The sequence below is a fragment of the Chlorocebus sabaeus genome, chromosome 22 (genome assembly GCF_047675955.1).
Source record: "Chlorocebus sabaeus isolate Y175 chromosome 22, mChlSab1.0.hap1, whole genome shotgun sequence".
Classification (NCBI taxonomy): Eukaryota; Metazoa; Chordata; class Mammalia; order Primates; family Cercopithecidae; genus Chlorocebus; species Chlorocebus sabaeus.
In genome coordinates, this window is record NC_132925.1 from 91,566,199 (window position 1) to 91,581,317 (window position 15,119).

General features: G+C 45.6%; 1 protein-coding gene across 3 annotated transcripts in view; it reads right to left on the minus strand.

Annotated features, from left to right (window-relative positions):
* Positions 1-3,729: 3,729 nt before the first annotated feature.
* The window catches only part of ZNF589 (zinc finger protein 589), a 38,445-nt gene continuing 27,055 nt past the window's right edge, over positions 3,730-15,119 (minus strand). Inside the window, exon 4 of one of the 3 annotated variants that reach the window (XM_007984097.3) lies at positions 3,730-7,482. In XM_007984097.3, coding sequence (XP_007982288.1) covers positions 5,618-7,482 — 1,865 coding nt within the window. In that variant the 3' untranslated portion in view covers positions 3,730-5,617. The remainder of the gene's footprint in view (positions 7,483-15,119) is intronic. The other 2 variants (XM_007984096.3, XM_007984095.3) reach the window with 2 other exon arrangements.

Consider the following 15,119-nt stretch of genomic DNA (forward strand, 5'->3'; position numbering starts at 1 on the left):
TGGTACCCCCGCCATGAGCAAGGCACGGGGTCAATGGCTTCTCTGAAGGGGCAGAGGTATTTTTTTTTTTTTTGAGATGGAGTCTTGCTCTGTTGCCCAGGCTGGAGTGCAGTGGCGTGATCTTGGCTCACTGCAAGCTCCGCCTCCCAGGTTCACGTCATTCTCCTGCCTCAGCCTCCCAAGTAGCTGGGACTACAGGCTAAAAAATTAGCCACCACCATGCCTGGCTAATTTTTTGTATTTTTAGTACAGACAGGGTTTCACCGTGTTAGCCAGGATGGTCTCGATCTCCTGACCTCGTGATCCACCCGCCTCAGCCTCCCAAAGTGATGGGATTACAGGCGTGAGCCACCGCACCCAGCTGGGGCAGAGGTATTTTTCTAAAGTAGAGACATATCTTTCCCAGTATTCATCCTTTTGACAAGGCATGACAAGGCAAGCATCAAAGGTAATGATTTGGGGTGAGTGTGACCTAGTTACATTGATAACAAGGTCAGCAAGAGAATGAGGAAAGAAGAAAGGGGAATAGAATAGATAAGAGTGTTAAACTTTCCTTAACCTTCGGTTTGAGGGGGTTTTTTCCCTTGGATAATGGCCCACGACTTCAGGAATGGCGGTGCTTTCTTGACTCAGGTGCGATTGGTCCATCTTTTCTTGCCGTTTGGACTGCAGTTTCAGTGGTTAGAGGCACTAGGCCAGCTCCTCAGGCTGGTGTCGAGGTACTGGAAACTCTAGGGGTGGCGCCTGTACTGGAAAATTGTGAGTTCTGAGGGAAGAGAAAGTGGAAGTATAAACCAAGTATGTAGGAATGTTGGATTGCTTTGAGAGGTAGTTTGGATTCTTAGTAGGGTAATAGGAAGTCACAAGACATTTGATTTATGGCAACCAAGTCTCTAGAATTGTTTGGCTAAGGGTATAAATTCCTATACACATATAAACTTTGACTGTGCTATACACAGCTTGGGGTCTTTAATGGGTCCTCTAATGTAGGTGGAGATAAGACTTCCTTCATAAGAGGTTTGAATAACATTTCTCTGAGTTCCCTTTAGCGCCCACAGGAGAAACGCTCCTGCAGCGTTATCTGATTTGCTAGGTTATTTTCTGGCTTACCTGATTTGCTAGGTTATTTTCTGGCTTATCTGATTTGCTAGTTATTTTCTTGACTCTTGAAAGACAGGCTTTTTGGTGCCTGGGGACATGGACAATAGCTATTTTTTTCTTTTCTGGTAACTGAAGGTTACTTAACACTTCGGTGATTAACTCCTCGTAAACAAGGCTTTAACTTTTACTATTAATTCAGTCTGAAATTTTCTAAATGTATGAGCCACCATAAAAGCATATTTAGAATTAGTATAGATGGATCTTTCTGGGTCCTGCAGGTACTTTAAAGCTTGACTAAGTGCGGACAGCTTATAAATTTGAATAGACAATTTATTAAACACTTTGATTTTCTCTCGAACTTTTATTAATCACTGAACATTTGTTGCATTCTTTTTCCCTTAATCACTTTTGAAGGGGGTTTCTCTTGTTTGGCCAGACGTGTGTATGGTAATCAGTTAAATCTAAACATGCGTGCTTTCTTTTTAGATTTGCATCTCTCATTAAGAAACTTGCTAGGTTACACGAATTATCAGTAGTTAATGTTAAACCATCCTTTTTAACAGGATAGCCTCACACTTATTAATACACATGTAATTCTTTTCTGGTAGCATATTTTAATATAAGTGACTTTAAGAGGCCGGACGCGGTGGCTCACGCCTGTAATCCCAGCAGTTTGGGAGGCCGAGGCGGGCGGATCACAAGGTCAGGAGATCGAGACCATCCTGGCTAACATGGTGAAACCCCGTCTCTACTAAAAAATACAAACAAATTAGCCAGGTGTGGTGGCGGGTGCCTGTACTCCCAGCTACTTGGGAGGCTGAGGCAGGAGAATGGCGTGAACCTGGGAGGCAGAGCATGCAGTGAGCCGAGATCACACCACTGCACTCCAGCCTGGGCGACAGAGCTAGACTCCATCTCAAAAAAAAAAAAAAAAAAAAAGTGACTTTAAAGAACCAAAATTCTTTTCTAGTGGATATTTTTACTTTTAACACTGACCTGACCACAATAAATGCTAGTGGATATATCAGCTGAAAGATTATTTACTACTTGCTTAGGAGACTTAGCTGCAGGGATACCTAGCTGCTTGGAGCTGCGCCTTAGACCCCGTATTACTTGACCTTGGCAAAAGTAAGGCAGATGTCCCATGATGTAATCTGCTCGGGGCATAGGCTGGGGCCTGGCCCATGTGTCTTGCAGAGCCGCTGTCAATATGGTGCTGGGACCTTGGACCAGCCAGGGGGCAGGAGCATGGGCTTTGCCTGCCACTGGGGCATACTATGGGTGGGACGATGCTGACAAGTTGCAGTGGATCCTTGATGTTACTAGCTCAGCAAAAGCTACCTGGCGAATTAGGAGCTTGGAGTTCTTTTTGGGAGGGGGACTTAGGCTGGGCCTGAGGGGAAGGATTGGGTGTATTAGGAGGGGGACTAGGGGTATTAGGTGGAGGATGGTCTAGGGGATACCATGTGCTGTTCTCTTTGCCAGGATCCCCCCTTCTCTCACTGGTTCTACAGTAGGGGCAGGTGCATAACGGAAAAGGGAGGACAGGTCTTCACTTCCAACAAAGAGCATAGTCCAGTTCTTCTTGAGAAACTGGGCTTTTATTACTTACATGTTTAATTAAAAGTTGATATAGTATACCCTTAGTCAATCCAAACTTTGGTCAGAAGATTGAGGGACTGAGGATAGGTCTTTGAGACCAAATAGAACAGCAATTGTTTTATCATGTTCCTTTGTCTTATGTTTAGTTCTCTTGTTATCTTTCCAACCTTTTAGCTTGAGACCTAAGGGGCTATCAGGTGGTATATCTTTGAGACCTAGGGGACTATCAGGCAGTGTATCTTTGTTGCTAATTTTATCTTTTTTGCTTGTATTATTTACCATACTGGGTCCTGGTTAAGCTCAATCTCTCATATTAGGAATCTCTTGCCTAGCGGGGGCTTGCTGTGGCTCAATCCCTCATATTAGGGATCTCTTGCCTATTTGGGGTTTCCTTGTGGCTCAACCCCTCATATTAGGGGTCTCTTGCCTGTCCTTCACTGAAAGCTTTGCTAAGGCTCAATTCACCTATCCTTTAGCTCCACCTGCTGGAGGTTCCTTGCACCCTTCTTTCACTGTCCACTCTGGCCGCTTCCCTTGAGGGAATGTTCCAGGTCACTCTTAGCATTGATGGCGGGTCAGTATAAACCCCAGACAGGACCCCCAAAGGGCCACCCTAAGCCATATGAGATGACCATGGAACCGCAGATTGGACTCCGCACAGCAGTAGTGCTTGTTACCATTCATGCACTTTCAACCTCCAGAATGCCCTAACCCCCACAAAACCACTAGAGAAGTATTTTGTCACCCCTGCGATGTTTTCTACCTTGGTCTGTGCAGTCTACCTGGTCAGCGCTGTATTGCAAGTCTTTCTTTCCCGCGTTGTTGAGAGTCCGTCCAGGTTTATTCGTCACAACAGGTGGGTCTCAATCTCCCGTCCCTAAGGCCACGGCAACAGGGCGGTGGGTTGTGTCTCCCCTGGGTAGGTTGACTGAAGACCCCTTCCCAAAGGAGAATGGGGATCCCGGACGAGCCCCTAGAATTGCTGGATATAAAATGCTCCAGGAATAAATGCTCGGTGCCATGAAGTAAAACCAGCACTTAGGCAAAAGTTTAATTCTCTCAGCAAGGTAATTTACTTCTACAGAAGGGTGCCACCTGTGTCAATTAAGATCACACGAGCACACAGAGAGACCAGGGTTTTTTTTTTTTATCCTTAACACAGTCCCTATCTCTGTGTCACTCCCCCCATGGGCTGGGGTTGGACTGCACAATCTGAGCTGACCCAATTGGCCACTTGTACATATTTTCCTAAATATAGAAGGGGAGGGGGACATGAGGTACAGAGGTGTAGTGTGTAGTTTCAGAGGAACAATGGGTACAGGTAACCAAGGGAACAGATGTGAGTTATTGACTAGAGCTGATGGGAAGGGGGTAGGCTGTTTACGGTAACTACAGGCAAGGAAGAACAAGAAAGTTGAGTTTGAGAACAAGGATAAGGAAGTTAACAGGCTAAATCCTTTGAAGAGAAATTCAGAAAGACTTATTGCATCTTACAATCTCTTCCTGTGACTGCCTGGACCTGACAGTCCTCTTGCCGGACCAGACCTGTGCGGTGTCTCTACAGTGCCTACATGGATTTTAATAGAAAATGAACACTTTTTTCTCCCCCTCATATTTAAAGTAGTTGTTTGATCATTAATTTTTCCACTTTTGTTTTTCTATGGGAGAAGTAACTTCGAGGTCTTGTGGAATGATGGTGTCCCACCCTTCCCCTGCACAGCAACCCCTACACACACACATACGCACTTTCTGTGGCTTTTAGCTCAGGCCATGGGAAATGGGCAGCATTAGGGTGGTAGGCCAGGCAGTGGGGAGATCCTACATTCCAGGTACCCCTAGCCCTTCCCCTAACCAGGCTAACCTTGGGGATTCCCTGGAGATCAACCACTTCCAGTGAGAGGGAGTGGACAAAAGCCTCTGGATCAGCCATTCCTTCTCTCTCTCCAAGTCCTTCTTCCTCTCCAGCATCAAAACCAAGCCTAAGTATTTTGAGGTTACACAAATATCTCTCCCCTTCTTTTCTGTGGCAGTCTCTTAGCAAATAAAGGCACTGGGGCCTGAGTGGACAGCTCTCCAAGGTACACTCATTGACATAGGGTGTCAGCTAGGGCCAGCCCCAGGCCAAGGGAGTAAGGTAAACTGTCAGAACCTGGGCCATATGGGCCCTGGGAGTGTGAGGAGAGACAAATGGCTAAAGGCCCTAGCACTATTCCTGGATGTAATTTAGCCACTCGAGCATGGCTAAAACACTGGGTACTGAGATTGGATGATTTAAGAGGAGCTGTGTTTAAAAACTCTTAAACCTGGTATTGGAAGGTCAATGATGTGGCATTGCTAGATCCCTGTCATTGAAGGCCAAGGTGGTGAGGCTATGATGTTTAAGTCCTGAGTCTGAAGAACTTTTAGAGTATGGTTAAAGAATCTTGGGTTTGGGCCTGGAGGGTTAGGAAGGGGACCTGGTTAAGGAGTCCCTCAGATTGTAGAGTTGGAAACTGAACTCTGAGTAAAATCTAAAGGTGGGATAGGAGAGGACACAGCAAAGGCTAGAGATGTAGAAAAAAATAAAGCAGGAGAGTGTCATAGAAGCCAATGGAAGAACACAGTTGCAGGAGGAAGTAGTCAGATGCAAAGACCATTCCTCTAAGGGGACTGTCACTTGACAGCTCTGCCCTCAGAACTTAGATCTCTGCCATCTTCACATCTGCAGGAATGTAAGCGGTCAGAAGACTGTCCCTGAAGCCCTTAGAACGAGAGTGGGGTGGGTGTACCGTGGATAGATTTGACTCCCAGTATCTCTTAAGGGGCCACTTCCAGCCAACATTTTACTCTCACTCCATGAAGGCGGCTTCTCCCGAGTGTGTCCTCTGACATATGACAAGGAATGATGTCCACGTACAACTCTGTCCACATTACCTTACAAACAAGGCTTCTCCCTGAGCATTTCTGCTGGTGTGGCTGATGGCTGACTTGCGAAAATCACATCCTCACTCCTTGCACCTCTAAAGCTTTTCCCCAAATGTGTCTTCTGGTGTATGTTGAGCTGTGACTTCCTCCTAAAGCCTCGCCCACACTCCGTGCAAGCATAAGGCTTCTCCCCCGAGTGTATCCTCTGATGTAAGCTGAGAGTGGACTTGTGGCTAAAGTTTCGCCCACACTCCATGCACGCGTAAGGCTTCTCTCCTGTGTGTGTTCTCCAGTGTCTGTTGAGGAGTATCTTCCGGCCAAATCCCCGCCCACATTCCCCACACACATAAGGCTTCTCCCCTGAATGTGTCTGCTCATGTGCGAGGAGAGTTGATTTATCACGAAAGCCTCGCCCACACTGGCTGCACACATAAGGTTTCTCCCCGGAGTGTGTACTCCGGTGGTAGTGGAGGGTTGACTGAGCTATAAAGCCTCGCCCACACTCTCCGCAGACATAAGGCTTTTCTCCTGTGTGTGTCCTCTGGTGTCTGATGAGCTGTGATTTCATGATAAAGCCGCGCCCACACTCCGCGCACGCATAAGGCTTCTCCCCAGAGTGTGTCCTCTGATGTACACTAAGAGCGGACTTGAGGCTAAAGTTTCGCCCACACTCAAAGCACGTGTAAGGCTTCTCTCCCGTGTGTGTCCTCCAGTGTCCACTGAGGAATATCCTCCGGCTAAATCCCCGCCCACATTCCCCACACACATAAGGCTTCTCCCCTGAGTGTGTTCTCCGATGTGATTTGAGCGTCGACTTCTGGCTAAATCCATGCCCACACTCCTCACACACATGAGGCTTCACCTCTGAATGTGTCCACTGGTGTAGGAGGAGAGTCGATTTAGCACGAAAGCCTCGCCCACACTCTCTGCAAACAAAAGGCTTCTCATCTGAATGTATCCTCTGGTGTGTGTTGAGACATGATCTCCTTACAAAGCCTCGGCCACAGTCCCTGCACACGTAAGGCTTATCCCCTGTGTGAATTCTCTGGTGCTTAATGAGTTCTGACTTTTCACGAAAGCCTCGCCCACACACTGTGCACATAAATGACTTCTCCCTTGTGTGTGTCCTCTGATGTCTGATGAGGTATGGCTTGCAGCTAAACCCTCGCCCACACTGGCTGCACACATAAGGTTTCTCCCCAGAGTGTGTACTCAGGTGGTTGCGGAGGACTGACTCAACTATAAAGCCTCGCCCACACTCTCCGCAGACATAAGGCTTTTCTCCTGTGTGTGCCCTCTGGTGTATGATGAGCTGTGACTTCCTGCTAAAGCCGCGCCCACACTCCCTGCACACCTGTGACTGCCTTTTATCTGAAGATTTTTCTGCTGTGACTGCCTTCTGTCTGAACAGGTTTGACTTCTGGTTAAAAGCTACTGCACACTCTCCAAACCGGACTGCTCCAAACCCTGGGGTTTCTGCCCTCTTGGAAATTCTGTCTACTTCCTCAGAGCTTGTATTCTGAGCTGGACTGAGCTGTATCTCTAATATTCTGTTGCCTCCCTGAGAGCTTATTGGTGGTCTCTGGAACAGGCTAGAGAAACCCACTAAAGTCCCCCTCTCATTTGTACTCCAAAACAAGGGTCCGACGCCTCCTTCCACTCGGTGATCTTCTGCTTCAGCCCCCCTGTGATTTTTATCAGAAGGACATTGTGGCTGTGGCTGATCCCCTGGGCAGGGGTTTCCTGGGTGGAGTTGATTTCCTGCATGGAAACCTGGAATAGGATGATTGTGTAGCTCATCTTGGCTGAGGAATTGCTGACTGCCAAAGGCCAGAGGGCAAGAAGGGCAGGTGTGGACTTCTGGCTTTGATTCTGCTGAAGAGAGAAAGTTTCCAGTCAGAAAAGTTACAGGAAGGGCTGACTGGGCTCCTGTTTTATGGTAAGACCTGGCCCATTAATCATTCTAAATGATTAAAGTCTTTCTCCCCAAGATGTGCTATGTAGGACCTGTATTTCCATTCAACTTCTTCAAACTTTTGATTTGGAAATCATTTCAAATAGACAGAAAAGCTGCAAGAATATGAATAATACAAAGGGCCAGGTACAGTGGATCATGCCTGTTAATCCCAGCACTTTGGGAGGCCAAGGTGGGCGGATTGCCTGAGCTCAGGACTTGAAGACTAGCCTGGGCAACACGGTGAACGCCATCACAAAAAAAGTTCCTGATGTTTCCTATGATTAGATTCAGATTATACATTGCACTCCATTTTTACCTATTACATATTTTACTTTAATCCAAAAAAACCCACAGCCAAATCTATTCTATATATTATCCCAACAGAGAATCTTCCAAGTAGGCATCTGAGACATCCTCAGCTCTGTAAATATCTACAGTTATACTAAAATTATCTTCTACAATAATCACATAATGCCACAAGCATTTGTTTCCACTGAGAGAGAACAGTCTTTGTGACCTATATGGAAATGCTGTTTGTGACTTTTCCTTTGAGAAGGATGGATTGAGGTGGGAGTCACTTAGTCTCGATGTCTGCCAATGTAGAATGCAGTACAGAATAGTAGTTGAAGAATGTGCATAGGAAGCCTTCATTTGAGTTTCCCCACTTATCAGTAGATATTTATTAGAGGAAGATTACATGCCAGGTTCTACAGAAGTAAGGATTCATCAGTGGAGAAGACAGGCACAAATGACTTAAAGGAGGCTGGCTCTTGGTCCTCCAATCCAAGATCTGCTCTTCCCTGTTTTCCACAAGTCAGCAAATACAGCAATGTTACCATTGAGCTGTACTTTCCTAAGAAATATCAAAATTAAATTGCAACTGTTTCTAACCAGCTGAAGATAACAACCATGAACCTTTCGTAATCCAGGAGGCCAGACCCTTTATCAGCCTAACTGAAGACCCTTGCCTAACTAATAAATAGGATTTTTTTTTTTTTTTGGAGATGGAGTCTCACTCTGTCGCCAGGCTCGAGTGCAGTGGCACGATCTCAGCTCACTGCAACCTCTACCTCCCGGGTTCAAGTGATTCTCTCGCCTCAGCCTCCCGAGTAGCTGGGACTACAGGCGCCCATCACTCCACCCAGCTAATTTCTGTATTTTTAGTAGAGACGGGGTTTCACCATGTTGGGCAAGATGGTCTCAATCTCTTGACCTTGTGATCCACCCACCTCGCGGCCTCCCAAAGTGCTGGGATTATAGGCGTGAGTCACCGCGCCCAGCCTTTTTTTTTTTTTTTTTTGGAGACAGTTTCACTCTTGTCGCCTAGCCTGGAGTGTAATGGTGGGATCTCCGCTCACTGCAACTTCCACCTCCTGGGTTCGAGCAATTCTCCTGCCTCAGCCTCCTGAGTGGTTGGGATTACAGGCGCATGCCACCATAACCGGCTAATTTTTGCATTTTTAGTAGAGACGCGGTTTCACCATGTTGGCCAGGCTGGTTTCGAACTCCTGATCTCAGGTGATCCCACCCTCCTCAGCCTCCCAAAGTGCTGGGATTACAAGTGTGAGCCACTGCGCTGGCCAGGAGAATTGTTTTAACCAAATATGTATAGACCCATGGATTCATTCCATCCTATGCAGAGTCCTGGTCTTTCATATTTAATTAGCACAAATGCCATAAAACTGCCTTCCTACTATTTAGTAGTCCTCTCTGTGAACTATTCAGTAAGGTTTCTTGACTATTCATTCCCTTGCCTGACAATTAAATAAACTCAAAATTTTTATTTATTTATTCACTTGTATAAAGTTCCGATGGTCTTTATTACCTGAATTTGGATTGTAAGCTCTATTACTATTATTATTATCCTTAATAATAATAGACCCCATAATAAACATCACTTACTATGGGCCCAGCATTGTGTTTTGTGCTATGTAGGGCTTTACATAAAGACCAAATTTAATCCTGGTATTATCATTTCATAGATCGGGAAATTTAGAAGTTTAGAAGGATTAGTAACTTTGTGTCCACAGTCATAAAGTAAGAAAAGACAAGACAGGATGCCAAAATATGTGTTCCTAAATACTCTCAATACACCACGAATAACTCTGAGCTGTTTAAAGGCCTATGTTATATAAATAATGAGATCCTTGCTACTTTGACTAGGCCTTTGAAGAAAAGAAGCCAATAAGAATTAAGCCCCCTGACATAGATGCAATACCTCTTGGGAAAGCTAACCAACTCTGGCCTTTGAACTACATCTAGGGGCCAGGAGTGTTCCAGGCTTTGACTACTCTAGGCTTGCAAAGCTGCCATCCAGACATCCTGATGATCAGATTCCCAGACACCCAGCCCAACTGCTCCAACTCTCTCAGGACAGGAAGAGGGATGAGGACTACCTAAGCTACACCGCTCCAGAGGAGTCACTGAAACCAGGACCCCTATCCATCCAGAAGAAATGAAGCCCTAGAGCCACAGAGTGCTGCCCTAGAATCAGGAATCGAAGAATGTGGTGGTGGGAGCGGGTCACTAAAGCCAAATGGGGCAGGGCACTGTGGCTCACGCTTGTAATCCTAACACTTAAGGAGGCCGAGGCGGGGATCACTTGAAGTCAGGAGTTCAAGACCAGCCTGGCAAACATGGTGAAATCTCATCTCTATTCAAGATACAAAAATTAGCCGGACATGGTGGCAGGCGCCTGTAATCCCAGCTACTCGGGAGGTTGAGGCAGGAGAATCACTTGAACGCAGGAGGCGGAGGTCGCTGTGAGCCAGGATCGCACCATCGTACTCCAGCCTGGGTGACAGAACAAGACTCTGTCTCAGACAAATAAATAATAAAGCCAACTGGACCCCCATCCATCCAAAAGAAATTAAGCCCTGGAGCCACAGAGTTCTGTCCTAGAGAAGGAACAGAAGAATGGAATGGGAGTGGGTGACTAAAGCCAATTCTTCCTCTTATTTTTATTTTATTTTATTTTATTTTATTTTATTTTATTTTTTTGAGACAGAGTCTCTGTTGCCCAGGCTGCAGTGCAATGGTGTGATCCTGGCTCACTGCAACCTCCGCTTCCCAGGTTCAAGCAATTCTCTTGCCTCAGCCTCCCAAGTAGCTGGGACTACAGGGGTGTGCCACCGTGCCCAGCTAACTTTTGTATTTTTAATAGGGACGGGGTTTCACCATGTTGCCCAGGCTGGTCTCGAACTCCTGAGCTTCGAACTCAGCCTCCCAAAGAGCAAGGATTACAGGTGTGAGCCACCGCGCCTGGCCTTTTTATTTTTATTTATTTATTTATTTATTTTTGAGACGGAGTCTCGCTCTGTCACCCAGGCTGGAGTGCAGTGGCGCGATCTCGACTCACTGCAACCTCCGCCTCCCGGGTTCAAGCGATTCTCCTGCCTCAGCCTCCTGAATAGCTGGGATTACAGGCACACGCCACCTGGCCCGGCTAATTTTTGTAGTTTTAGTAGAGACAGGGTTTCACCATGTTGGTCATGCTGGTCTCGAACTCCTGACCTCATGATCCGCCTGCCTCGGCCTCCCAATGTGCTGGGATTACAAGCGTGAGCCACTGCACCTGGCCTCTTCCTTCTTTTTTCTACATTTCTAATAAACAAGACCCTTCAACTTAAAAAAAAAGAAGTCCATAATGTTCAGAGTAAAAGCCAAGCTGCTTAGAGGGCCCACTGGGTTCCACCTCCTGCTTCTTTGACCCAGCCTATTCTCTAGCCTTCATTTGCTCCATCTGAGCCACACTAGCCTCCCGTCCAGATGACTTACACTGGCTGGTTTCTATGTCTACAGCACCTTTCTCCCGTACATATCACTGGTATATTCTAAGAATGCAGAACTAGACCCAGTGTTTAATAGTCAATACATACTTTTGAGTAAATGAGTGACAGGAGCCAAGTTAATTAAAAAAGGACTAGAGGGTTAGGCAGAAGATGTTCTCAATACTGTCAGAACAAAAGCCTCTTTTTTATAACATGTTTCGTAACATCTCACTTACTGTCCTGAAATAAAATTCATATTTAATTAAATGTACTCATATGCAGAATGTTTTGGTTTTTTTTCTCTCCAAGATGGAGTCTTGCTCTGTCGCCCAGGCTGAAGTGCAGTGGTGCAATCTTGGCTCACTGCAACCTCCGCCTCCCAGGTTCAAGTGATTCTCCTGCCTCAGCCTCCTGCATAGCTGGGATTACAGATGCATATCACCATGCCTGGCTGATTTTTTTTTTTTTCTATTTTTTTTTTTGAGACGGAGTCTCGCCCTGTCGCCCAGGCTGGAGTGCAGTGGCCGGATCTCTGCTCACTGCAAGCTCCGCCTCCCGGGTTCACGCCATTCTCCTGCCTCAGCCTCCCGAGTAGTTGGGACTACAGGCGCCCGCCACCTCGCCCGGCTAGTTTTTTGTATTTTTTTTTTAGTAGAGACGGGGTTTCACCGGGTTAGCCAGGATGGTCTCGATCTCCTGACCTCGTGATCCGCCCGTCTCGGCCTCCCAAAGTGCTGGGATTACAGGCTTGAGCCACCGCGCCCGGCCTTTTTTTCTATTTTTAGTAGAGGTGGGGTTACACCATGTTGGCCAGACTGTTCTCAAACTCCTGACCTCGTGATCCGCCGGCCTCAGCCTCCCAAAGTGCTGGGATTACAGGCATGAGCCACCACGCCTGGCCGCAGAATGTTTTAATAATGTAATGCCCTATCCAAAACATTAAAAAGAAAGGAACTGGGCGTGGTGGCTCACGCCTGTAATCCCAACACTTTGGCAGGCTGAGGCAGGCAGATCATCTGAGGTCAGTAGTTTGAGACCGGCCTGACCAACATGGTGAAATCCTGTCTCCACTAAAAATACAAAAATTAGCCGGGCATGGCGGCACATGCCTGTAATCCCAGCTACTCAGGAGGCTGAGGCAGGACAATTGCATGAACTGGGGAGGCAGAGGTTGCCATGAGCCGAGATTACACCACTGCACTCCAGCCTGGGGGACAAGAGCAAAGTTCAGTCTCAAAAAAAAAAAGAAAGAAAAAAGAAAAAAAGAAATTAATTTACAATAAAAATATTCATTTCAATATGTAATCTCATGACAGGGCTACATTATGAGACATACCAGAGCAATCAGGTGCTTACAGGACAAGACAAGTGCTTACACTGTGGACAAGACAGCTACAAATGCAGACACACATGGATGTGCCTTATTGATGACTATGTGTGTTCTAGTAGTGACAGACCTAAGCGTGCTATGCAAGCGGTTACTCAAACACCACAACCAGCACTGCCATGAGTGATGTGATTTTTTTTTCATATTGGTGAACACCTCTTGGTAAAGCTCAAAAACTATTTTCTCTTGATTTACAATCTACCATGCAAAAATTACTTTATGATACTATCTAACATAGATTTATATTCTAGATTCAGAACATTACAAACAGATCCGTGGGCTACAGGGGAAAAAAAAAAGGAGACAGAGAAGGAGTTGATATAAATTAAGAGAATTTTTTAGAAGATGGAATGTGTGGCTCTCATCTGAATCCCGATTCAAATTTGCAAAAAAACTTGAGATGATCTAGGTGTTGGATGATACTGAAGCATTCCTGGTAACTTTCTGAGTTCTGATCATGACACTGTGGTTATATAAGAAAATATTACGCCAGGCACAGTGGCTCATGCCTGTAATCCCAGCACTTTGGGAGGCTGAGGCAGGTGGATCATCTGAGGTCAGGAGTTCGAGACCAGCCTGGCTAACATGGTGAAACCCCGTTTCTACTAAAAATACAAAAAAATTAGCGGGGTGTGGTGGTGTGTGCCTGTAATCCCAGCTACTCGGGAGGCTGAGGCAGGAGAATTGCTTGAACCCGGAAGGTGGAGGTTGCAGTGAGCCAAGATCGAGCCACTGCATTCCAGCTTGGGCAACAAGAGTGAAACTCTATCTCAAAATAAATAAATAAATAAAATAGAATATCCTTATTTATTGGAGTTGCACTGTGATATAACATGAGTGGTATGTCATGATATTTGAGATTTGCTTTAAATAATCCAGCAATAAGAGAAAAAGTGATGTAGAGAGAAAGGGAAAGATGGATCAAGAACAAAAACAGTTTAACACCTGAAATGGATCCAATGAGATCCAAAGTTTCAGGGTCAAGATTAATTTGAATCAGATTATTTTAAGACAATTTTAACATATTCTTCAGAATCAACAAAATGTATGGGCATAAAGATAGAGAGTAACAAGACCAGATGAAATGGGACCAGATCAGATTGGCCAATTGAAAGCTAACTTAAATGGATGAATCTGCACTGAAATAGAAATAAGCAAAACTAGGATTGAAATGAGGCCAATTCAAATGAGATTAAAGCAGTGCAAAATAGGTCTAAACAGATGCAAAGAGAATAAATCAGAACTATTTAATTCATAGCTATGCCAGATGAAGACAAACCTTGAGAAAGCTGCTGAGAGAAATGTGAGGAACTTTGAAAATCTGACTCTCATCAATAACTCAAGAATATCCAGAATGATTTTGTTATTTGCTAACCTAGTAATCAGTTTTAGTTTTCAAATAAGTGAATAAAAACATGATGTATGATATCCAGTAATCTATAAAACATCAAACTGACAGACTTATACCTTAAACCTCAAACATTTCCAACTTCTAGGTCATAGAAGGCATCTCTTACTATTCTCCTCCTCGTTCTCTGTACTCCAAACACCTTGGCCTCTTTGCTTTTCCTCCAAAGGATAATCTATAAAACATCAAACTGACAGACTTACATCTTTTTTTTTTTTTTTGAGACAGAGTCTCGCTCTGCCGCCCAGGTTGGAGTGCAGTGGCCGGATCTCAGCTCACTGCAAGCTCCGCCTCCCGGGTTCACGCCATTCTCCTGCCTCAGCCTCCCGAGTAGTTGGGACTACAGGCGCCCGCCACCACGCCCGGCTAGTTTTTTGTATTTTTTAGTAGAGATGGGGTTTCACCGTGTTAGCCAGGATGGTCTCGATCTCCTGACCTCGTGATCCGCCCGTCTCGGCCTCCCAAAGTGCTGGGATTACAGGCTTGAGCCACCGCGCCCGGCCAGACTTATATCTTAAACCTCAAACATTTCCAACTTCTAGGTCATAGAAGGCATCTCTTACTATTCTCCTCCTCGTTCTCTGTATTCCCAACACCTTGGCCTCTTTGCTTTTCCTCCAAAGGACTAGATATGCTCCTGCCTCCAGAGCCGTGGCACTGCTTTCCTCTTGTCTGGAGCAGTTTCCCACCTGACCCACATACCCAACCTCCTTACCTCCTTCAAGCCTTTGTTCAAATGTACTTCCTCAGAGAGGCCTACCCTGATCACGCAATTTAAAAGTTTAGCCAGTTGCCTCCACACCCAGGCACTTCAGATCTCCCTTAATCTGCTCTACTTATATTTATATATATCTTATACATTTTTTAACTATGTAGTACTTATTTTTCTTTGACATATATAATTTACCTATATATGCTGCTTATTGTACATTGTCAGTCTACCTATACTAGAATGTAAGCTCCATGAGAGAAGAAATGCTTTATTATTCT